General features: G+C 37.4%; 1 protein-coding gene across 7 annotated transcripts in view; it reads right to left on the bottom strand.

Annotated features, from left to right (window-relative positions):
* The window catches only part of MGAT4A (alpha-1,3-mannosyl-glycoprotein 4-beta-N-acetylglucosaminyltransferase A), a 111429-nt gene that overhangs the window by 22174 nt on the left and 64173 nt on the right, over nt 1-25082 (bottom strand). For all 7 annotated transcript variants that reach the window (XM_079940587.1, XM_079940588.1, XM_079940583.1 and 4 more), the window contains 3 exons: nt 16849-16982; nt 999-1045; nt 99-212 (listed from right to left, as the gene is read on the bottom strand). In XM_079940587.1, coding sequence (XP_079796713.1) covers nt 99-212; nt 999-1045; nt 16849-16982 — 295 coding nt within the window. The remainder of the gene's footprint in view (nt 1-98; nt 213-998; nt 1046-16848; nt 16983-25082) is intronic.

Genomic DNA, 25082 nt, shown 5'->3' with positions numbered 1-25082 from the left:
GCTCTCAACTAATCAGCTCAACCCTAAAATGAGTTAAGCTTCGATAAACAAGGATGACATTTATTACCTATTATACTCACAAGGGTGCACAGGCTTACCTTATTCTTTCTTTAGAATCTCCAAATGTCTCCTTTAAGTTTGTCAAGTCAGGATAATAGCTTTCAGGAGGTGATATTATTTCCACCAAGCCAGAACTGATTTCTTTAGAAAATCTATCATGAGAAAGGTTGGCTGAGTTATTTAAGTTCTGTGGGATTTTATATCTTAACGATCAACTTATATGTATAACATAAAAATACATTTAAAAAAATCTCTGGTTTTAGCATATTGATAGACAAAGGTAGAGGCACATTATCTTAAACAAGGACCTTTGCTTCTCTTTTGTCTTTCCTTTTAAAGTAAAAGATATGTCTTTTGGGGGCAACAAGAGATACATTTCAATGAAGAAACCCATATCAGGACTAATTTCATGATACTGCTCTTAAAACTACAAAGGCAATATTATAAAAACTAATGGTATCTGCAACTTACTAAGCTGTCCATCTGTTATCTGCTATGCGCCCCACTCACAATAAACTGTTAATAAACCTTTGTAGATTTTTAGACATAGTTTAGCACTGAGGTTTGAAACTGCTACCTGACTAGCTGTCCTGACAGCAGAAATTTTTTTTCTTGCTAAACAGAGAGTGAAAGATTTAAGTGATCTCATATGACTCTCTATTCACTGTCTTCAAGATTAAAGATTGTTGTTTGGTAGTGTTACATATATATGACATTCAAGTCTTTTCCAAAATGAAATACACCAATGTATCCCATCAGATAACTTGATATATATACACATACTTTATGATAATATAAAAGACCAATGATAGGTGGTCCAGTGAACACTGAACTCCACAGAAAAAATGAACTGCAAAAGAAGGTGTTTTCTTTTAGCAAAAAGCCAAGAGATAATAGTAAATAGAATATTTTCATTTCCATAATTAAGAAGAACTTACTCTTTCTCCAGGTTGGCTACAACACCATTTACATAATCAATATCTGTCTGGGAGAGAAAAAAACAATTATACCAACATTCATGTTTTTATATTTTTACCTTTATATTTTATTTAACTTTTAATTCTGAACTCAAAATTAAATAAATGATTAAAACATTCATTGAAAACATGAAATTTTCAGACAACTTATGGGATTTGCACTTCTGTATTCTACTGTATTGCACTGCTATATATCGCTGAGTACTAACCAATACAATAAACAGATTCTTAAGTTTTTATTGTTTTCAATTGTCTATGTTCAACTCAGTAGAAAAAAGTGAGCACAGAAACTATTTCTACTTCTTCTGCAACAGCAAAACTGTAAGTAGTGAATAAATAACAGATGCAGAACGCTATAGGGAAAGATTTTTCCACTTGGAATCATAAAACCAAGGTTCCAGATTTGCCTCTCTAGCTTCTGGCCTGTACAATCTAAAGAAAGTCACTCTCTGAGCCTCAGTTTCCTATCCTATTTAAAGAAAAAGGTGGGGGGAGGTTTGGGAGGAAATAATACCTCAGACACTATGACATTACATGATAAAGCTACGTAATAAAAAGCAGTGTTATTCTGTATTATTGTTATTATTTTATTATTAAGCTGATAATGAGAACCCAAGTCAAGAGTACTTTAATCAGTCAGAAAAAAACGTTTATCAAACCTGTGAGCTTCTGAATTATATATACAAGTAGAGAGCCAATACTCCCGATCAATTTTAACTACAGTGACAACTTAAAATGCTCAACTGTTAGAAAGAATCAACGATATCTCTAGTACAATCTATGTTATAAAGACTGCGAAAACACTTCATACTTGAGGAAGATAAGCTTTACCTTTTTGGTTTGTTTTAACACTGGAAATTACAAAACTACTGAATTATAAAAAGTTGTTTTAGAGGAGGCTTTTTGGAAAAGTATTTTAACTTTAATTTCTGTTAATTGAAAGTAATTCCTATTTTAATCGTTAAAGATGTAGGAGTGAGACAACTTATTAAGACCATATCCTTCAAACTCTTAAAGAACTATGGAAACACAACTAGCACACAGCTCAAAACCCTCCGTCCTTCCCCTACGTAAACCCACACACATCCTACCATTCATCAGGCTATGATTTTAGAGAACATAATCAAGTCTGGTTTATATAACCTTTAATGAGTTTAGTAATACCTGAAATTCAATTTGATAAGCATTTATTGAGAGCCAGTGATTTGCCTAGCCAAGGAAACAAGAACAGATGAACAAGTCCAGCTCCCTGTAAGCTATCCAAGAGGGCGGCCAAGAAGAATTATGTGAACATAGATCTATTATGTAATGTATAATAAAATTTATGAAATGCAAAGTGATCCATATCTAAAACTACACATAATCCTTATGTTGCATGTTAACTGACGCAACTAGCAAAGGATTCACTTAAGCGACGGTAACTGGTGTCACCATTATATACCAGAAGCGATCCTACCTGCTATCAGCCAAGGGAGTGGTTGTGGGGCTCCTCTGAAGAAAGTAAACATGTAACTGGCCTGGAAACACACAGCCAGGCCAGTCTTCGTCCCCATTCAGGCCTCTACTTGCCTCTCTCCAACTATTAAATGTTGGCCATAAGACAGGAAGTCTCTGAGATGTTGGGGGCTTCACTGCTTTAAATTAAAAGAACGCTTTTTTCCTGAAATCTTTTTTAAAGGTCTGTGGAGACTTTTTAAAAGGTACTATTTTTGTTTTTACTCCCATTTCTCTAGGAGGTGGGTCAAAAAGGATCTTGCTATGATTTATGTCCTAGAGTGTTCTGCCTATGTTTTCCTCTAAGAGTTTGATAGTGTCTGGCCTTAAATTTAGGTCTTTAATCCATTTTGAGTTTATCTTTGTGTATGGTGTTAGGGAGTGTTCTAATTTCATTCTTTTACATGTAGCTGTCCAGTTTTCCCAGCACCACAAAAATAAAAAAAATGGGACCTAATGAAACTTAAAAGCTTTTGCACAGCAAAGGAAACCATAAACAAGACGAAAAGACAACCCTCAGGAGAAAATATTTGCAAATGAAGCAACTGACAAAGGATTAATCTCCAAAATATACAAGCAGCTCATGCAGCTCAATATAAAAACAAACAAACAACCCAATCCAAAAATGGGCAGAAGACCTAAACAGACAATTCTCCAAAGAAGATATACAGATTGCCAACAAACACATGAAAGGATGCTCAACATCACTAATCATTAGAGAAATGCAAATCAAAACTACAATGAGATATCACCTCACACCAGTCAGAATGGCCATCATCAAAAAATCTACAAACAATCTATGTCAGAGAGGGTGTGGAGAAAAGGGAAGCTCTTGCACTATTGATGGGAATGTAAATTGATACAGCCACTGTGGAGAACAGTATGGAGGTTCCTTAAAAAACTAAAAATAGAGCTACCATATGAGCCAGCAATCCCAGTCCTGGGCATATACCCTGAGAAAACCATAATTCAAAAAGAGTCATGTACCACAATGTTCACTGCAGCTCTATTTACAATAGCCAGGACATGGAAGCAACCTAAGTGTACACTGACAGATGAATGGATAAAGAAGATGTACACATATATACAATGGAATATAACTCAGCAATAAAAAGAAATGAAATTGAGTTATTTGTAGTGAGGTGGGTGGACCTAGAGTCTGTCATACAGAGTAAAGTATGTCAGAAAGAGAAAAACAAATACCGTATGCTAACACATATATATGGAATCTAAAAAAAAAAAGTTCTGAAGAACCTAGGGGCAGGATAGGAATAAAGACACAGACATAGAGAATGGACTTGAGGACATGGGGAGGGGGAAGTGTAAGCTGGGACGAAGTGAGAGAGTGGCATGGTCATATATACACTACCAAATGTAAAACAGATAGCTAGTGGGAAGCAGCCGCATAGCACAGGGAGATCAGCTCGGTGCTTTGTGACCACCTAGAGGGGGTGGGATAGGGAGGGTGGGAGATGCAAGAGGGAAGAGATATGGGGATATATGTATATGTATAACTGATTCACTTCATTATAAAGCAGAAACTAACACACCATTGTAAAGCAGTTATACTCCAATAACGATGTTAAAAAAAAAAGGTAATATTGTCTTCCAATTCTGAGAACATATTTGTGAATATATAAATGAGATATGTATATTCTTAGGGTATGTGAGTGATAATGATTGGGACAGGTGGGAAAAAGAGTAGACATACATAGCAAAAGAAGAAAGAGTATTCCCCCCAACCCCCGGAGAAAGCGTCTTCTTCATGGTTAAGTAAAATTAAATTTTTTTAATTAAAACTAAAGGATTTATTAATACATAGTTCAACATGGATGAACCTTGAAAACACTGTGCTAAGTGAAAGAAGCCAGTCACAAAGGACCACACATTTTATAACTGCACTTATATAAAATGTCCAGTATTTTAAAAATACCTATAGAGACAGAAAGTAGATTAGTGGTTGTCTAGGGCTGGAGGGAGAGCAGTATTAATGGGTAATGCCACAAATATTTACTTGGTGTCTACACCGTAATTGGGGATATTTATATCCGTATCATATCCATATCATCAAGCTCTGAGTTTAGATTAGCAAATAAAATAGACAAGATCTCTGCCTTGTGAAATTTAAAATTTGTGGAAGATGCAGTCCATAAAGAAAACCAAAATTATATATATATATATGTATTTATAACTGAATATTTATTAAGTGCTATATAACTAGTATGCAATAATAGAGAAAAGGAAGCAACCTATTTAAACAGGATAGTCAAAGAAAGTCTGAAGATTTGACATCTGAGCCCAAATCTGATACATATTGCCATTCAAATCGACAAAAATAAACAGAAAATACTAAAAGGAATATTGTAAATTAATTGATATGTTAATTAGGGCTTTGCCTCTGCCCTTAGACAGGATATGTGCAAGATAATACGCTGGAATAGATCATAGCGTAGAATTTTCTATTTTGTGTATATTTTAGGGGGTATAATATGCTATTATTATACACATGTACAGACTGGGGGGTGCTGCTCAATGCAATGCTGAGCAGGAAAGCTGGGCTTGCACTGCTGTACTGGAAAATACAAGCCCTGGTGAGACAGGAAGGTTGAATTAACCAAACAGGCCACCAAGTGGTCACTGGAAATAGGCCATAAAAATAAGGATGGGGCTCCCCTGGTGGCGCAGTGGTTGAGAGTCCGCCTGCCGATGCAGGGGACATGGGTTTGTGCCCCTGTCCGGGAAGATCCCACATGCCGCGGAGCGGCTGGGACCGTGAGCCATGGCCGCTGAGCCTGCGCGTCCGGAGCCTGTACTCCGCAACGGGAGAGGCCACAACAGTGAGAGGTCTGTGTACCGCAAATAATAATAATAATAATAAGGATGATATCCACCACCTTTGCTGGTTATCTTCTAAATAAACTCTGATGGCTTTATATCACTCGGTTGATAACTCTGTTCCAAGTCTTCCCTATCCTTGTTCCTAGGGGCTAAATTTTCTTCTAGTTATGGGTCACTTTTTTGGGGGCTCCTTGGCATACTGGCTAACAATAACAATTTTTTATTTGATACTGGACATTACAAATGGACACCGCTGAGTGTCTTGATTTTGCTTTCTTCTTTTAGAAAGCGCTGAGCTTTATCCCAGCAGACAGTTATTTGTGGGTCAGTTGATCCTTAAAGGTCTCTAAGCTTTGCTGGGGTGGGTTGAGAATAACCACTTCAAGGATGACCACTTCCTTTGGCGTCTCTACTGAACGCCCTGGGTTATCACCAGGGGCTTACCGTTCTGGCTGGTCAACCTCATCCTACATGAGCAAAGGGATATGGTCAGGTTACAGCTCCCTGATCATCCTTTTTCCAAACCTGTGGAGCTTCACCCTGTGTATGTGGGTCCCCACGCAACAAAGACTCAAAGGCACCATCATTTTCTGTTCAGCGTCTCTGTTCTGAAACTCTGTTCTGCAATTGCTAGCTGCTCTCTTCGGGATTCCCCTTCCTGCAACGTGATCTGGAAATATCTCCAGGCAGAAAGTTGGGACAATCGTGGTGCTCATTTCTCTCTCTCAGGGAATCACATCCTGCACAGCCTGCTGTCCACTGTCTGAGAACAACTAGATGGTATATTTTGTCTAGCTTTTTAATTGCTTATAGCACGAAGGTAAGTCCAGTCCTTATTAACTCCATCATGGCCGGAAGCAGACGTCATTTTTTTTTTTTTTTTTTTTGCGGTACACGGGCCTCTCACTGTTGTGGCCTCTCCCGTTGCGGAGCACAGCCTCCGGATGCACAGGCTCAGCGGCCATGGCTCACGGGCCCAGCCGCTCCGCGGCATGTGGGATCTTCCCGGACCGGGGCACGAACCCATGTCCCCTGCATCGGCAGGCGGACTCTCAGCCACTGCGCCACCAGGGAAGCCCGAGGGGTCATTTTTATGTAATAAAGAACCAATGAGAATTCCAGAAAGAGAATGTGTACAAGCGACAAATCAAAAGGACTAAAATGACAGGCCTGTGCCAGAATGGAGCTGGCAGCTCATAATAAATTTTGTTTCCCTAGGGGTCCAAGGAAAAGCTATTCCTATAACCTAGTGCTTGGTTTAAGGTTCTTTAAATTCAGTGCAGATGTACGAACTAAGGCTAACAAATACCACAGTTAGCTTGTAGTTTCTAAAATAGTCAAGCTGTTCAAAGATAAAAGTAAGAAAGCAGAAGTGAAAAGGACACACAAGTGAAAAAAAGAAACCTACTGCTTCATTTTCAATATATCTCTCATAGCCTTTCTTCCTTTCCTTCTCCTAACAGTCAGCTGATGCTACAGCAACTGTTCTCAAACTTTTGTGATCAGAACCCATTCAGTTCAAAATATGTTCCTAGTTTGATGACTTCTCACCACCTCCAAGCCTAGCCTGGATTATTACAAGTTTTCTAAGTAGCCTCCTCGCTTCTGCCCTTTCCAAAGCAGCCACTGTGATCCTTTTAAAAGATGGGTTATACCAAAAATGCATAACTGCAATCTAATCATGAGAAAACATCAGACAGACCTAAATTGAGACATTCTACACAATAACTGACTAGTACTCATGAAAAGTCTCCGAGTTCATGAAACACAAGAAAAGACTGAGGAGCTGTCAAAGATAGGAGGAAATTGGACTTCCCGGGTGGCACAACGGTTAATGCAGGGGACACGGGTTTGAACCGTGGTCTGGGAAGATCCCACATGCCGCGGAGGAACTAAGCCTGTGCGCCACAACTACTGAGCCTGCGCTCTAGAGCCCACGAGCTACAATGAGCTACAACTACTGAGCCCACGTGCCGGAACTACTGAAGTCCGCGCGCCTAGAGCCTATGCTCCGCAACAAGAGAAGCCACCGCAATGAGAAGCCCGCGCACCGCAACAAAGAGTAGCCCCCGCTCACCACAACTAGAGAAAGCCCGTGCGCAGCAACGAAGACCCGACACAGCCAAAAGTAAATAAATAAATATTTTTTAAAAAAGGAGGAAATTAAGGAATCAGAACAACTAAATGTGGTGTGATATTTTGGATTGTACACTGGAACAGACGACCTTAGGTGGAAAAACGTGGAATGTGAATAATGTCTACAGTTTGGCTAATAGTATTATATCAATGTTCATTCCCTGGTCTTGATTATTTGGCTACATAAGTTGTTAACATTAGAGCAGTGAAGGGAATACTCTGTATTACTTCTGCAACTTTTCTGTAAATCTAAGTTATTTCAAAATAAAGTTTTTTAAAGTGCCTTCAAAGAAAAAAAAACGTTAAGTCAAGTGTCTTCTCTACTTGAAACCCTCAAATGGCTTTCCAGATTAGCAGTTCACAAGACAGACCCACTCCCTGTTTTCATAAAGTCAAATTTTATTGGAACACAACCCCATCCTTTCATTTACGTCGTGTTTCCGGTGTGTTCGGGGCTACTACAGCAGAGCTGAACAGTTGCAGCAGAGACTGTGTGGCCTGCAAAGCCTAAAATATTTGTCATGTGGCCCTTTACAAAAACACTTGGCCACAGTTTCCTGACTGAGGGTAAAAGCGAAGTTCTCACGATGGCCTGTAGTGTGCTCAGTGATCTGGCCCAACCTGCTCCTCCTCTGCCGACCTCCTGCTGCTAAGCCCCTCACCTCTTCTGCTCCAGCCACACAGGCGTCTCCTTGCTGTTTCACAAAATGTGCCCAGCAATGCTCTCACGTGAGGGCCTTGGCATGTGCTGTTCGTCTGCTTGGACTGTGCAACTCTTGCACCCTTCAGGTCTTTGCCCAAATGTCCTGACCACTCTGATAAACCATCCCTTGGCAACCCTGTACTCCCCCTCTTATGTACTCTGATTTATTCTCCATAGCGTTCTCTACCATCTAACACATCATACATTTGTTTTTTATCTGTCCTTCTCTACAATGTAAGCTTCATGGGGTAGAGGCTTTTATTAGATGATATGGCTAACACCGCTGCGTCAGTAAATATTTGTTGAATTACAAGCAAGTTTTATAAGACATTATATATACATATACATATATATGTGTATATATGTGTGTATATATATATATACACTTTCTTCCTGACTGCCATTTCTGTGATTCATAACCAATGCATAAGTAAACATCTTAAAATCTACCTTCTAAAAAAATTACAGGCCAAAAATACTACTGAAGCACCAAGACAGTCATCTGTGATTTAAAATCAAGAATAGAAACAACTAATAACTAGACAGATCATCAGCAAGTCTGCAGAAGACTTGAACAACACTATCAACCAACTTGGCCTAACAGGCATCTATAAAACACTCCTCTCGACAACAGCAGAATCCATTCTTTTTAAACGACACGGAACCTCATCGGGGTAGACCATACACAAGTCCATAAATACGTATTTATAAATTTAAAAGGTCTGAAATCATGCAAAGTTTATTCTCGGACTACAATGGAGCTGAATTAGAAATCAAACAAGAGGAGGAAGTTTGGGAAATACACAAATAGATAAAAATTAAACAACACATTTCTAAATAAACCATGAGTAAAAGAAGTAATTACAAGGGGATTTAGAAATTATTTTGATCTGAATGAAAATCAAAACTTGACATATCAAAATGTACGGGAAGCAGCTAAACTGGTACTCAGAAGGGAGAGTTAGAGCTCTAAACTGCCTATATTAGGAAAAGAAACTCTCTAACCAATAATCCGAGTGTTCACCTTAAAAATATAGAAAAAGAAAAGTAAACCAAACTAAGAGTAAGCAAAAGGAAGGAAATAGTAAAGAGTGGAAATGAATGACATAGGAAAATAGAGGAATGATAAACAAGGTCCTACCATATACCACAGGAAACTATATTTAATATTCTCAGATAAACCATAATGGAAAAACATATGAAAAAATGTGTATATATATATATATATATATATATATATATATATATATAAAACTGAGTCACTTTGCTGTACAGCAGTAGTTAACACATTGTAATTCAACTACAGTTCAATAAAAAAAATTAAATAAATAATGAAAAATAGAGAAATGATAAAGTTAATAAAACTAGAAGTTGGTTCTTTTTTTTTTTTTCTTTTTTTGAGGTACGCGGGCCTCTCACTGCCGTGGCCCCTTCCGTTGTGGAGCACAGGCTCCGGACGCGCAGGCTCAGCGGCCATGGCTCACGGGCCCAGCCGCTCCGCAGCATGTGGGATCCTCCCAGACCGGGGCACAAACCCGTGTCCCCTGCATCGGCAGGCGGACTCTCAACCACTGTGTCACCAGGGAAGCCCTAGAAGTTGGTTCTTTGACAAGATCCAAAAAAAAATGATAATCAACTGAATAGCATCACCAGAAGTTTTTCTACTGTACCTGATGGCCAGCCAGCTGGAGCTGAAAGACCTAAAAGATCTCACTGGGGGAGCGAGTGGGGAAGAGAAAGAAAGGAAAATGGCGGTAGGGGTAGGAAGAATGAAGACAGGAGACTGCTGTCTAGCAAATTAACCTTGAGGAACTATTGGACTCTCAGCCATGTGCATATATAGCTAATAAATATTTTTTTCAAAAGGAAAGACAAGGGTACAGAAATAAATATTCCTGTGTAATGCCAGACTACAAGTTAAGGGCACAAGCCACCGTCTAATGGATTTTTTAAAGATTTCTAATATCCTTCAGTACCTTCCTCACTTTAGTTCAACGAGTAAAAGAATACCTAGAATGAAATCTGTTCTTTTGCCTCTATTAAGGAAGATGACAAAAAGGTAAGTATGAACGTTTGAGAAAACGTAAGTACAGAGAGGGCGACTGTTTCTGAGGCTACTGTACTTCTCAGGGGCTTTGGGGTGGAAAAAAGTTCCAAAGCATTCAGGTAACTAACCCCTGGCGGAAAGCACCACTAAAGGGTCTAACCAGAAAAGACTAAACCACTCATACAGAGTTCACCCAGGAACACAGCACTGACATTACACACAATCACCAATGAGAAACAGTTACAAAACTGCAAACTCCATTTTCAGTAAGACCAAAATTAATAACCAAAATTCTCAAACTCAAAAGGAATCCAGTTTGGTTCCAATAACCCGAGGTCATGTGCAGAACCGTGCAGAGTAGTTATAGTTGCAGGAAGCAGCCCGACTTTGTAGCAGCTACAAAGACATGGTCTGATCAAGGAAAAAAAACAAAACACATACACACAGTTAGTCTGGAACACTACTCTGTCCCTCCTTCAATGATGATTCATAAAAAAGGAACCAACACAGCAACTACAGAAAAACATAAGAAAAAAAGGAGAGCTTCAACAAAACCTATGAACAAAAACAACAAAAGCTACACTTGACAGCAACAAAATAGGTGAGAAATTGTGACCAAATATTTCCTCAGTAATTGAAAAGAAAAAACACCCCATTGAAGCAGTTGCTGTGGTGAAGCAATTCCAGAGAGCAGAAATGATTGTAATAATTTTAAAATATACATGGAAATGCAAACGATCTAAAATATCTAAAGCAATCTTGAAAAGAACAAAGTTGGAGGACTTAATCCTACCCGTCTTCAATACTTCAAAGCTACAGTAATCAAGATACTGAGGAATTTGCATAAGGATCAATGCACAGATTAATGGAACAGAACAGAAAAAAGACCCACACTTATAGGGTCACTGGATTTTCAACAAAAGCACCAAAGCAATCCAATGGGGAAAGGAAAGTGTTTCAATAACTGGTTATGGGAGAAAATGACATCTATATAAAAAACAGTGAACTTTAACATGACCAAAAATTAACTTGAGATAGATCACAGACCTAATGCACAAGTTAAAACATGAAGCTTTCAGAGAAGTATGATTTGGGGGTAAGCAAGGGTTTCTCAGGTCATGGAGAGCAAGAGTCATAAAAGGCAATATTGACAAATTAGACTTCATCAAAATTAAAAACTTCTGCTCGCCAAGACAAGGCAAAAACATGAATAGACTTCCACAGATTGGGAGAAAATATTCACAAATCACGTATTTGACAAAAGAATGGTATCCAGTATACACAAAGAACTCTGAAAAACTCAATACCACCACCACACAATTTTTTTAAATGGGCAGAGTTTTGAAGACATTTTACAATAGAAAATAAAATGGATTAATGATGGATAGAGATGCGATAAATGAAAGTACTAAAACATTGGTAGAATCTAGGTAGGATGTAAACAGGTATTTACTGTAAAATTCTTTCGATTTTGTTGTATGTCTTAAAAGTTTCATAATAAAAAATACCATTCAAAAGTCCTTTCTTGAACTTCAAGAAGACTTGACTCCATACTTAAAGAACATATCCTGTGCCGGGGAAAAATGATCTACAATGGTTAAAATCAAGACATAGTATACCAAAATTACTAGGCTTTAAAGATAAAAAAAGAATCTTTTGGGCAACCAAGCAAAATATGGATTTCTTACAGCAAAAAATAAGAAAGATGGAAGGTCATCTGGCTAGCTTCAGCAATAGCACTATACCATTCCCCCATCCTCTGGGAAAAAAAAGGGGGGGGGGAAAGAAAGAAAGAAAGGAAACGAAATGTAACTGACGGTTTCTATACCCAAGCAAATATAAAGAGGCAGAAGATAATTTTTTTTTGCGGTACGCGGGCCTCTCACTGTTGTGGCCTCTCTCGTTGCGGAGCACAGGCTACGGACGCGCAGGCTCAGCGGCCATGGCTCACGGGCCCAGCCGCTCCGCGGCATGTGGGATCTTCCCGGACCGGGGCACGAACCCGTGTCCCCTGCATCGGCAGGCGGACTCTCAACCACTGCGCCACCAGGGAGGCCCCATCAACATAATCTAGGTGTTACGGTTTAGGCAAAATTCTGACTGAAACCACTTCAAAAACTCATTTCGTCTCTTTCTTTCACTTCGAATAGTATTTAGCCATCTACCCCTATGCCTCCATGTTGATTGCCTGTGGCAGTTATCTAGCAATTCAGGTATTTCTGAAGATACAACCTGTATCGGTCAGGATCTCCGTTGCAACGGACAGAAACTGATTCACGCAGAAGAGTCAGAAAAGCAATTTACTGGAAAATGATTGGTTAGAACTTATAGAACCTCCAGTTAGGCTGAGGAAGCAGGCTAGGAAGGTGGCAGAAATAACCCCGGACCACAGCCAAAAATCAGAGAAGGCTCCTAATGCCACAGCCTGCAAAGCCCTCACCATCAGTCCTCGATGCTCTGGACACTGCCCCTGTGGCCCCTGGAGACGACACCACCACCAGTATCACCAGAATGGACTGTCCACAACCCCTGCTTCCTTAGAAAATATATTTCTACTGGCGTACAGAAATATAAACTGATCCTGTATCCAGCCACCTTGATAAACTTCCCTATTATTTCTAACAATCTGTCTGTTTTAGAGGGGGTTTCTGTGTCATCTGAAAACAGTGAAGCTCCATTCAAAGTCCAGGAAAGGAATACCCACATGGCTGAGCCCAGGTCACATGCCTGAAAACTGGGTGAGCAAATATCTGGCATTTTTAGCTTCCACAGTGAGAGGAAGACACTCCTTCCCACCAAGCTTCATAAAATGGGGAATTCTCCAGCTATAAGAATGGGACAGAACAAACAATTTTTGGTAAAATTCAGAGAACACTGTAGGAAAACATTCTATCAGAAATGATCATGACAGAAATAATAAAAATAATTATATAAAATAAGAAGAAACATTATAAATTAATAATCAAACATATAACATAAAAAATAAGGAGGCATACAGACAACCAAGGATCATTAGGATACAAAAATAATCGTTACATTCTAAGTAAAAGTAAACACAAGAATGATACAATCTTAAAATGTGAACACCACACTTGGATTATCCCATGGATCCTGCAGAGCAGGTGGAATTCATTCCTCTCCATTCCTCCTGCAATTCCAGAATACAGTCAGTGAACTTTAAATAATGCATCAACAGCCAACTGTTGAAAACCTTGAATGTTCTGTAAATGTCTCATCATAGAAGACCAGTGGACCCCTAAAGGAAAAGTCATCAGAGAGGAGCGAAGAACTAGAAACACAGCAAATAATTACTTTTCTGTCTCTCTCCTCTCCTCCCTGAGGGTAATCTTATGGTTCTCCCTTCAAAGGAAAAAAAAAAAAATACAAAGAACAGAAACTCAAACAAGAATGAAGAGACTATGACCTCCTTTACTGTCTATGTGTATTCTTGTCCAGTTTTTTCATTCTTAATTTTCTCCTCACATGTTAAAGTGGACCTGAGGTAATTCATACTTTTATAAAAGCTGAAAATATTTGCAAAAGATAAATTACTTTGGCCTATTTACTCTAGATGAATTTCAAGTGGGAGAGTGGGGAGAGTTTCATAAAAGGGATGAGCTGGGGCCCGAAGGAGGAATAAGAAAGACAAAGGAAGAGGCAATGTTTCGGGCTGAGGAATAACACAAACAGAACTGAGAACATCCAAGGTCTATTCAATGAGCTGAGAGCAGAATGACTACAGCCCGGACCTACTAACACTATGATGTAAAGAGCATTTAATAAACAGATGGGAAACCTGGAAGAGAAGCAGTTTGGGGAAACCAGACTAATTTAGTTATGGACAGATTAAGAGTTGCCCATGAAATACTTCAAATAATGTTATCAAGTAGGCAGTTAGAAATAAGAGACTCGGGAAGAGGCTAGAGATCTAGATTAGGAACCATCCCACACGTAGATCACCGTCAAAGCCGCAGAACAGGCACTTGGGACTAGTGTTAAATGAGCCCCAAGCTACCAGACACTTAGGTGAAAACTCCTGATCAAACGTAGAACCAAATGTGGTGAGTAATAATTTCAGATTGCCTAAAGGCAATGCAGTGAATTCTGTAAACTAATTCTTCTGTTCAGAATAGATTTTCTTTCAAATATTGAAATTCTATATAGACACATATACAAACACTGCAGTTCAGGAGAGGAGTCCTCCGAGATCAGAACACTGCTGACCCCTGGGCCACATTTTCAGTTTACAGCGTCTCTCCGTGCACAATCTCACTGCATCTCCCTGCAGCAGTGCTGAGCTCACAAGGCTCAATGGCACTGTTCTCCTTTTAGACATGAACAAACTGAGGCTGAAAGAGAAAACGACCTGCTCAAGTGGCAGAATCCAGACCCTGAACACTGGTCCTGTGACTCCAAACCCAGCGTTATTACATCTGAGTGATCAGAGAAACGGATACAGCAAGAGGGTCTTGAATCTTCACGCAGCTCATCTCTGTCTATAGGCTGAATACTATTTTTCAAGTGCATAAGGAGGATTTTTCATTTTGTAGTTTTTAAATTTTAAGGCTTTTTTTCTTATAAAAATCAATACACACTCATTGCAAAAAAGTTGTAATTTTACAAAACTGTATGGTATCTCCCCCAAATCTCAACTCTCAAGGTATCTGCTACGAATAGTTTCGAGGCTATTCCACAAGACCATTTTCTCTATTTATTTTATCAATGCACATTAGGAGCTGTATAAATGTGTCATGTGCTGGAATATATTTACATACTTGCAAATGTTTCCACCGGATCGATTTTTAGAAGGAGAATGTTGGGTCACAGAGGAAACTTACATTTTAACAGCTATTGCCAAACTGCTTTCCAAAGAGGCGGTACCAATTTCTACTGACATACAATATGTGACTGACAAATCTGATTACTTAAAATGTAAAATTTCTACAACAAACAAAAAACATCATAAACGAAGTTCATGAAAAAAACAAACTGAACAAAAGAGTTAATTAAAGAATTAATGTCAAAGAGTTAATTCCTCTCATATATGAAATTTCTTACAAATAAAAAATTACAAATTAAAAAAATGAGCAAAGCCTATAAAAATAAGTATAAAAATAAGTATAAAATAAAAATAAAAAAATTAAATAAAAGTATAAATACAAATGGTCAAAATATATATAAACCAACATTTAATCCCATTCAGTAAACAAATCCAAATTAAACAAAAGCAATGTATTATTTTTACCCATCAAATTGGCCAAAATAAATTTAAAGACTAATACATCTTGCAGAGCATGGGGACAGGGAACCAAGCTCTCTCGCAGACTGCTGGAAAAAGGATATTAATGGCTCAGCTTCTGCAGAGCGTCTTGCCCAGGTGTGAACATTTAATGTATGTGGACTCTACCCAGCAATTCCACTTTTAGGAATTGATCCCGCATCAGTAACCAGACAAGTGCACAACCATTTATTTACAGTAATGTTCAATACAATGCTGAAAAGAATAGCAAAAGTGTGGAAACAGTCTCAGTTGGTCTGTCGATCAGAAATTAAATAAAGTATGATAAAACCATACAATGGAATGTAATCTAGCCATAACAATGATGGTGTGATGACTATTCACTTTACCATGGGAAAATGTCCATGATATTAAGCAATATACAGAACAACTCCATTTATATATATGTATACAGCCATAGGAAAAATTTCTTAAGATATATATATTCAGAATATATAAGATATATATATTTCAGAATATATTTCAGAATATATATATTTCAGAAAATATATATATTTCAGAATATTTCAGAATTTCAGATATAGTAGCTATATCTACATGGAGGAATTACAGGTAATTTTTCAATATGCATTTCTGTAATTGTTTTGAACAATATACACGTGTTTACTTTTTATATTAAAGAAGACACAAGAACATTTTCATAAAAAAAAAAAAAAACAGGAAACACTGAAAAGTTGGGAATCAGTGGGCCAGAACCAGATGAGATTATAAATCTTCTCACATTCCAAAATTCTATATAATAATTAAGGAAATATTTACTCTAGGGTGCTTTTTCATCATTAAAAAAAACCTCCTCAAGATTTATTCTTTCCCCATATCTTTTGAGGAGACTAAAATATAAGCAATATAATAATTATAATTAACATGATATTTGACTTTTAAAATTATAATGTGGCTGCATCTTGGGAGTACAGAGAAGGGGTAGAGAGAATAAAGAGATGATAAAACCCCAGCCTACACTAAACCTTTCTCAGGTTTCAAAACTCCCAAAGAACATCAATGCAAGTCTCCAAATTCAGGTCCTAGAGCCAGAAATGGGGACTCACTGTTCATAAAGATCTATGAATATAATATTATCCTATTAACAGGATATTACCATTCCTGGATTGTAACTGCACAAGAGAAGTTAAGGCAAACACAAGTTAAACTTACATTTAACTAGCAGATGGAATATACTACCTAAGCTTTACTCATCACATTTTATAAAAAAGGTTTATAAAAGCATTATTCAAAATATGGTTTCAACTCTTACAGATTATATGTGGTAAAAAAAGAGCAACAATTAAATAATTACCTCTCCTATGAAGACAACTATAACACAGTCCAGCTTCTCTTCAGGATACAGATTATCAATAAGGGAATGAAGAGTTTCTATGAGGTAAGATTTAACTTCTCTCTTCACTGTGGGAACTCCCATTACTATTGAAACTGAAACAAAATAATGATAGTAATTATATTAAAAGATTTTGCAAAGACAATGCAGAAAAACACCACTGTTTTACAAGTATTATACCCTCTCAAATTGAAATAATTGGAGGATCAAAATATACTACATTGAAAGAAAGAAAAATAATCAAAGAATGTGGGGCACACCTATTATACAGTAATTCTTTTCCATATGGCTTCTCCATAAGAAAGGAAATAATGTCAAAGAACTGATAAAGATGAAAGACATTAAACCACACATTAAGAATGAACGATGGTAAAGTATAAACAACAGATTTTATTATACAACTAAAACTTAGAAACATTAAACACATCTTAAAAATTAAAGTCTCACATGTCATATATAAGATGTCTTAAGGAGGACACAATATCACTTCTGTGGTTTTCTTCCCAAATTCATAACCTCAATCTAACCATGAAGAAATGTCAGACAAATCCAAATTAAGGGGACACTCCCCAAAGATCAGGAAAGACAGAGAAAGGATGAGGAACTGTCCCCAACTGGAGAAGACTAAGGGGACATGACAATTACATGAAATATGGGATCCTGAGTCAGATCCTGGAACAGATTAAATAATAATGATAATAAAATGACAAACTCTAAGATCTAAGGTTAACAGCATAGCATCAATGTTAATTTCTTGGTTTTGATCATTGTATAATAGCTATATAAGGTGTGAACATTTACGGAAACTGGGTGAGGTATATGGAAACTGTGTACTATTCATGCAACTTTTTTTAAGTCTAAAATTACAGTCAGTTCTACTATAATGCTTGTTTTGAAATGCAAATTGTTCCTACATGATTAATACATTAGAAAACAATTTGAGCATGAAGTCAATTTCACATTTGCTTTTATGCAATTTCTCCCCTGGGACAAACACTCACTAGGTGAACACAGAAAATGGTACCCATTTGAACTGAGTCCAGAATACTGAACCAAGCCATGTAGAAATACCCAAAATGCACAGCTGCCTCAGTTCACTGCATGCTGTGAACCACAGCTATCTACACCTGGTGTTACAACTTTCTGGCAGATTTCAGTCAATCCGCTTTGTACCACTTCACAAAAAGCTTCCAAGCTGCAGTCCTTCTGAAGCCCACTTTAACAAGCAAACCTCAAGTCTTTTTCAAGGTAGAATACCATATTTATTGTATTTATGCATTTCTCCATCATTTAATACGTGCAAAATTGTGCCACTGCTTTTATTAGCTTATCTTTTCTTTATGCGTAACTGACAAAGCTTTTGAGTGTTGTGATCTCAACACTCAAAAATGTGACCATTTTTCTCCTTTTATTGCACAATTTTGCATAGCACAGTAATATTCAGGAACACATATGTTATATTAGAGTACTTCAGTTAGTTTTTAAATGTAATATCTTTAAACGTTTTAGGGACTTCCCTGGTGGTACAGTGGTTGAGACTCCGTGCTTCCACTGCACGAGGCACGGGTTCAATCCCTGGTCGGGGAACTAAGATCCCGCAAGCTGCGCAGCGTGGCCAAAAAATTTAAAAAAGAAAAACATAAAATAAAAAAGTCTTAGTATCCTAAGTGTTACAGATCAGTAGAGAAGTATTTTGCAAAAGTTAAAATTAAGCCTTAATTATGTAACAGTTTATTGGAGATACTACAAAACACTTAGAGGTCATAGAATTCTAAAGTCAGAAGGAAGTGTAAAGATCATGGATCCATGATTCTACCACCATGATTCTGCAGTTCTAAGGTCCAAATAGCTTAAGGGAGTCCCCCAAGTTTCCATACCACACTCCTCTCTTCCATTTTGGGATGAAAAGTTTCCAAGGGCTCAAAAAAAAGATTTACTATATTTGTTCTGAACATGTGCATTGAACACTTATTAAATGCAAGGCATTATTTTAGGTGTTAGGAATATAACAGCATAGATAAGGTCCCTGCCGTCATGGGACCTTTCTTACATTCTACAAGAGGGAAAAAGATAAATAATTTTAGAGGGTGATATGTAGTATATGAATTAAAACATGGCAATATTAGAAAGAGTGGGGGGGGGGGAAGAGGAAGTACCTCTACAGACAGTGTAGTCATGGAAAGACTCTCTGATATCAACTGAGCTGGTACTTAATGATGAGAAAGAGAAGAGAAAGAAGATGAGGAAACAGCTAGGCGCTGAAGAGAGGATGATCTGAACAGTCAAGCAACAGCAAGAATAGAATGTCTCTAAAGCAGAATCAGCCTAGATTCAGAGGAATTAGTTAGGAATCTGATCACATAGACCCTTAAATTTAGTTTTAATTCTGAGGGCAAGAGAAAGGCACTGTAAGGTTGTAAGCAGGGGAGTGACAACATCCGATTTGTAATTTTAAAAGATTAACAAATTTTATGGAGAAGAGACATAAAAGTGTTAACAAGTATAAAAGTATTTTGGAGAGATCAGTTAGGAAGTTACTGCAGTAATTTAAGGAAAAGATGTGGTTTGAATTAGGATGTTTGAAGTTGGAGATGAGTGAACAGATCTGGGATCCACTGTGGAGACCCTCACCAATGGGGCTTATGGCTGGCAGAGATAAGGGAAGGGGAGGGTCGAGGATGACCTGAGTAAGTGGACATGGGACCTTCTACTGAGAATGACACACCTGAGGTGGAAAGGGCTCCCAATCAAGATTTCTGTTTTGACCATGTTACTCTGAGATGCCTAGAGACAGGATGAGTAACCCCGGAAGCAAATTTCCATATACTTTAATCTACCTCAGAATTTTAAAATATTTAGAATATACATTAAAAGAGTATAAACTATGCTATGAAGCATTTCTAGGAAATGTTAATGCATATGAAGTTCAAAAACTTTGTTCACAGAAAAAGCAAAATCCATGCTGACTCTAGTTTATGCAAAGAAAAATGGCATAAAGTAATAATGCAAATTCTCTCTTCCCTACCAGTCTTAAGTTGTCCTGTTTCTGTTTTAAGTTTAGATGGCATGTTTAGAGAAGAAGCCACTTCTCCCAAATAGACTGTTTTGGAGCTGAAATTTAAATTCTTTAGTTTAAACCAAGGCACTCAAGGACTCCAAAAGCACTAAAAAGGAAAGTACTAATTTCGGCTAAATCTACAGAATTAGAGTATCCATGCTAGGGGTAATGCACAAAATACCACAAAAAAAGACAGCTTTTCCTGCCTTCTGGGCATGTTGTAAGGTCCCCTCAGGTTGCGGAGCTGGGGGGAGGGGATGTGACTAGTAACAGGGCTTCCCTGGTGGCGCAGTGGTTGAGAGTCCTCCGGCCGATGCAGGGGACGCGGGTTCATGCCCCGGTCCGGGAAGATCCCACATGCCGCGGAGCGGCTGGGCCCGTGAGCCATGGCCGCTGAGCCTGCGCGTCCGGAGCCAGTGCTCCGCAACGGGAGAGGCCACGACAGTGAGAGGCCCGCGTACCGCAAAAAAAATAAAAATAAAAAAAATAAATAAATTAAAAAAAAAAACTGTTTCAGCTTAGTAAGAATGTTAACCACTGAAAAGCTGGTTGACCAAGATTATATTATATTTATGATGGATAAAGTCATAAACAAATGGGCTAGAATAAGCATCTTCAAAAAAGAAAGAGAATGTCACATTCATAAAATAAGAAGAGCTGACTATAAAAGAACTTACTAGAGACCTTGGAAGTTTTAAATAACTTTAAAAATACTTCTACTTCCTTTTCATTTGCTTCTTATTCATGAGGAAATAGTCTAAACCAAAAAATGCATGAAATGGCAAAGGCAACTTACCCAAATAGTGATTATTAAAGGAAGAGACACACTATCAACTTCAGAAATAATTAATGATCAATGTTCTAAAGAACATAATTTAGAACATACTACATCTTATTAGTCTTTGTAATCCAGTATGTACTGTAAAAATATTTCTTGAATCAATAAAGACATAGAAGAATGAGTTAGTCTGAATATAATTTAAGAAGTATCATCTCCATAGGAAAAGTGTATAATTTTAAATGATTCATAAAATAGAAAGATGGCAGAACTAAAAAATGATGAATGTGAAAACTCAGAATATCGAAAACCAGTAAGATACCTAAGAATCCTATTGAATCAAATGCAGATTGAATCAGCTTTTTAAAAACATTATCATAAAGATTCATTTCAATACCTAAGAAGTAATGATTTTGTCATTTGTTAAAGACTTAGGAGCAAAATAATATTTGTCTCTACATCCTAAAATCTACAAAGAAAAGATTAACAAAGTTCAAAGTGGAGAAATAAAAAGTATAAAAGAATCATATATAAGTCCCACAAGGAAAACTCAAGAAGCCCTGGTGACTCTAACAAGAGGAGAAAAAAAATGCCATAGATTATCTTTTAGGTATTTTGGGAAAAAGATGCAAACCAAATTATTTCTATTACTGCATGAAAGGTTAAACATAAGTGACTATATACTTCTATTTCTGTAAGAAAAGTAGGGGCAGACATATGAAAAACTTTCTTGACATGACTGTAAGAGCTATTAATGTTGAAATAACACAACAGGGAAGACATATGGGAACATATGTTTATGTATGACTGATTCACTTTGTTATAAAGCAGAAACTAACACACCATTGTAAAGCAATTATACCCCAATAAAGATGTTAAAAAAAAAAAAAAGATACAAGAAAAAAAGTTATTTCTTTACCTCTCAAATTTTTAAAATAGAAATGTTTCAAAAGTTTAAACATTGTTTTGCCTGGAGATAGGGCTTGAACTACATGTCTCATAATCCTTTTCAGCTCTATTACTCTGGTCTTTGGAGAAAAATATCTAACTCCCTTCAACATGGAGTTTAGAATGACTCCTAAGTTACTATGCACAGATCAAGAACTTTTTATTCTTTAACCTGCCTTTTTTTTAAATTAATTAATTTTAAACATCTTTATTGGACTATAATTGCTTTACAATGTTGTGTTAGTTTCTGCTGTATAACAAAGTGAATCAACTATATGCGTACATATATCCCCATATCCCCTCCCTCTTGCGTCTCCTGCCCACCCTCCCTATCCCACCCCTCTAGGTGGTCCCAAAGCACCAAACTGATCTCCTTGCACTATGCAGCTCCTTCCCACTAGCTAGCTATTTTACATTTCGTTGTGTATATATGTCAATGCTACTCTCTCACTTCGTCCTAGCTTACCCTTTCCCCTCCACGACTCCTCAAGTCCATTTTCTATGTCTGCATCTTTATTTCTCTCCTGCCCCTAGGTTCATCAGAACCGTTTATTTTCGTTGCTTTTTTTTTTTTTTTAGATTCCATATATATGTGTTAGCATACGGTATTTGCTTTTCTCTTTCTGACTTACTTCACTCTGTATGACAGACTCTAGGTCCATCCACCTCACTACAAATAACTCAATTTCATTTCTTTTTATGTCTGAGTAATGTTCCATTGTATATATGTGCCACATCTTCTTTATCCATTCATCTGTCGATGGACACCTAGGTTGCTTCCACGTCCAGGCTATTATAAATAGTGCGGCAATGAACATTGTGTTTCATGACTCTTTTTCAATTATGGTTTTCTCAGGGTATATGCCTAATAGTGTGATTGCTGGGTCATATGGTAGTTCCATTTTTAGTTTTTTAAGGAACCTCCATACTGTTCTCCATAGTGGCTGTATCAATTTACATTCCCCCCCCAACAGTGCAAGACGGTTCCCTTTTCTCCACACCCTCTTCAGCATTTATTGTTTGTAGAATTTTTGATGATGGCCATTCTGACCAGTGTGAGCAATTTTTGATGATGGCCATTCTGACCAGTGTGAGCATTTATTGTTTGTAGAATTTTTGATGATGGCCATTCTGATACCTCATTGTGGTTTTGATATGGTTTTCTCTAATGATTAGTGATGTTGAGCATCTTTTCATGTGTTTGTTGGCAATCTGTATATCTTCCTTGGAGAAATGTCTATTTAGGTTTTCTGCCCATTTTTGATTGGACTGTTTGTTTTTCTGAGATTGAGCTGCATGAGCTGCTTGTGTATTTTGGAGATTAATCCTTTGTCAGTTGGTTTGTTTGCAAATATTTTCTCCCATTCTGAGGGTTGTCTTTCTGTCTTGTCTATGGTTTCCTTTGCTGTGCAAAAGCTTTTAAAAAGTTTCATTAGGTCCCATTTGTATATTTTTGTTTTTATTTCCATTTCTCTAGGAGGTGGGTCAAAAAGGATTTTGCTGTGATTTACGTCATAGAGGGTTCTGCCTAGGTTTTCCTCTAAGAGTTTGATAGTGCCTGGCCTTACATTTAGGTCTTTAATCCATTTTGAGTTTATTTTTGTGTATGGTGTTAGGAAATGTGATAATTTCATTCTTTTACATGCAACTGTCCAGTTTTCCCAGCACCACTTACTGAATAGGTTGTCTTTTTGCCATCATATTCTCTTGCTTCCTTTATCAAAGATAAGGTGACCATATGTGCATGGGTTTATCTCTGGGCTTTCTATCCTATTCCATTGATCTATATTTCTGTTTTTGTGCCAGTACCATACTGTCTTGATTACTGTAGCTTTGTAGTATAGTCTGAAGTCCAGGAGCCTGATTCCTCCAGCTCCGTTTTTCTTTCTCAAGATTGCTTTGGCTATTTGGGGTCTTTTGTGTTTCCATACAAACTGTGAAATTTTTTGTTCAAATTCTGTGAAAAATGCCATTGGTAGTTTGATAGGGATTGCATTGAATCTGTAGATTGCTTTGGGTAATAGAGTAATTAATAGAGTCATTTTCACAATGCTGATGCTTCCAATCCGAGGACATGGTATATCTCTCCATCTGTTTGTACCATTTTTCATTTCTTTCATCAGTGTCTTATAGTTTTCTGCATACAGGTCTTTTGTCTCCTTAGGTAGATTTATTCCTAGGTATTTTATTCTTTTTGTTGCAATGGTAAATGGGAATATTTCCTTAATTTATCTTTCAGATTTTTCATCAATCGTGTATAGGAATGCAAGAGATTTCTGTGCATTAATTTTGTATCCTGCTACTCTACCAAGTTCACTGATTAGCTCTAGTAGTTTTCTGGTAGCATCTTTAGGATTCTCTATGTATAGTCTCATGTCATCTGCAAACAGTGACAGTTTTACTTCTTCTTTTCCAATTTGGATGCCTTTAATTTCTTTTTCTTCCCTGACTGCTGTGGCTAAAACTTCCAAAACTATGTTGAAAAATAGTGGTGAGACTGGGCAACCTTGTCTTGTTCCTGATCTTAGAGGAAATGCTTTCAGTGTTTCACCATTGAGAACGATGATGGCTGTGGGTTTGTCATATATGACCTTTATTATGTTGAGGAAAGATCCCTCTGTGCCTACTTTACAGAGAGTTTTTATCATAAATGGGTGTTAAATTTTGTCAGAAGCTTTTTCTACATCTATTGAGATGATCATATGGTTTTTATCCTTCAGTTTGTTAATATGGTGTATCACATGGATTGATTTGCATATACTGAAGAATCCTTGCATTCCTGGGATAAATCCCACTTGATCATGGTGTATGATCCTTTTAGTGTGCTGTTGGATTCTGTTTGCTAGTATTTTGTTGAGGATTTGTGCATCTATGTTCATCAGTGATATTGGCCTGTAGTTTTCTTTTTTTGTGACATCTCTGTATGCTTTTGGTATCAGGGTGATGATGGCCTCATAGAATGAGTTTGGGAGTGTTACTCCCTCTGCTGTATTTTGGAAGAGTTGGAGAAGGATAGATGTTAGCTCTCCTAGAAATGTTTGATAGAATTCTCCTGTGAAGCCATCTGGTCCCGGGCTTTTGTTTGTTGGAAGATTTTTAATCCCAGTTTCAGTTTCAGTTCAGACTTGTGACTGGTCTCTTTATATTTTCTATTTCTTCCTGGTTCAGTCTCAGAAGGCTGTGCTTTTTTAAGAATTTGTCCATTTCTCCCAGGTTGTCTATTTTATTGGCATAGAGTTGCTTGTAGTAATCTCACACGATCCTTTGTATTTCTGCAGTGTCAGCTGTTACTTCTACTTTTTCATTTCTTATTCTGTTGGTTTGAGTCTTCTTTTTTTCTTGATGAGTCTGGCTAATGGTTTATCAATTTTGTTTATCTTCTCAAAGAACCAGCTTTTAGCTTTATTGATC

Source organism: Stenella coeruleoalba (assembly GCF_951394435.1).
Source record: "Stenella coeruleoalba genome assembly, chromosome: 13".
NCBI classification, from domain to species: Eukaryota; Metazoa; Chordata; class Mammalia; order Artiodactyla; family Delphinidae; genus Stenella; species Stenella coeruleoalba.
Note: the sequence above shows the minus strand (reverse complement) of the source record. Positions and strands in the feature narration are given on the sequence as shown.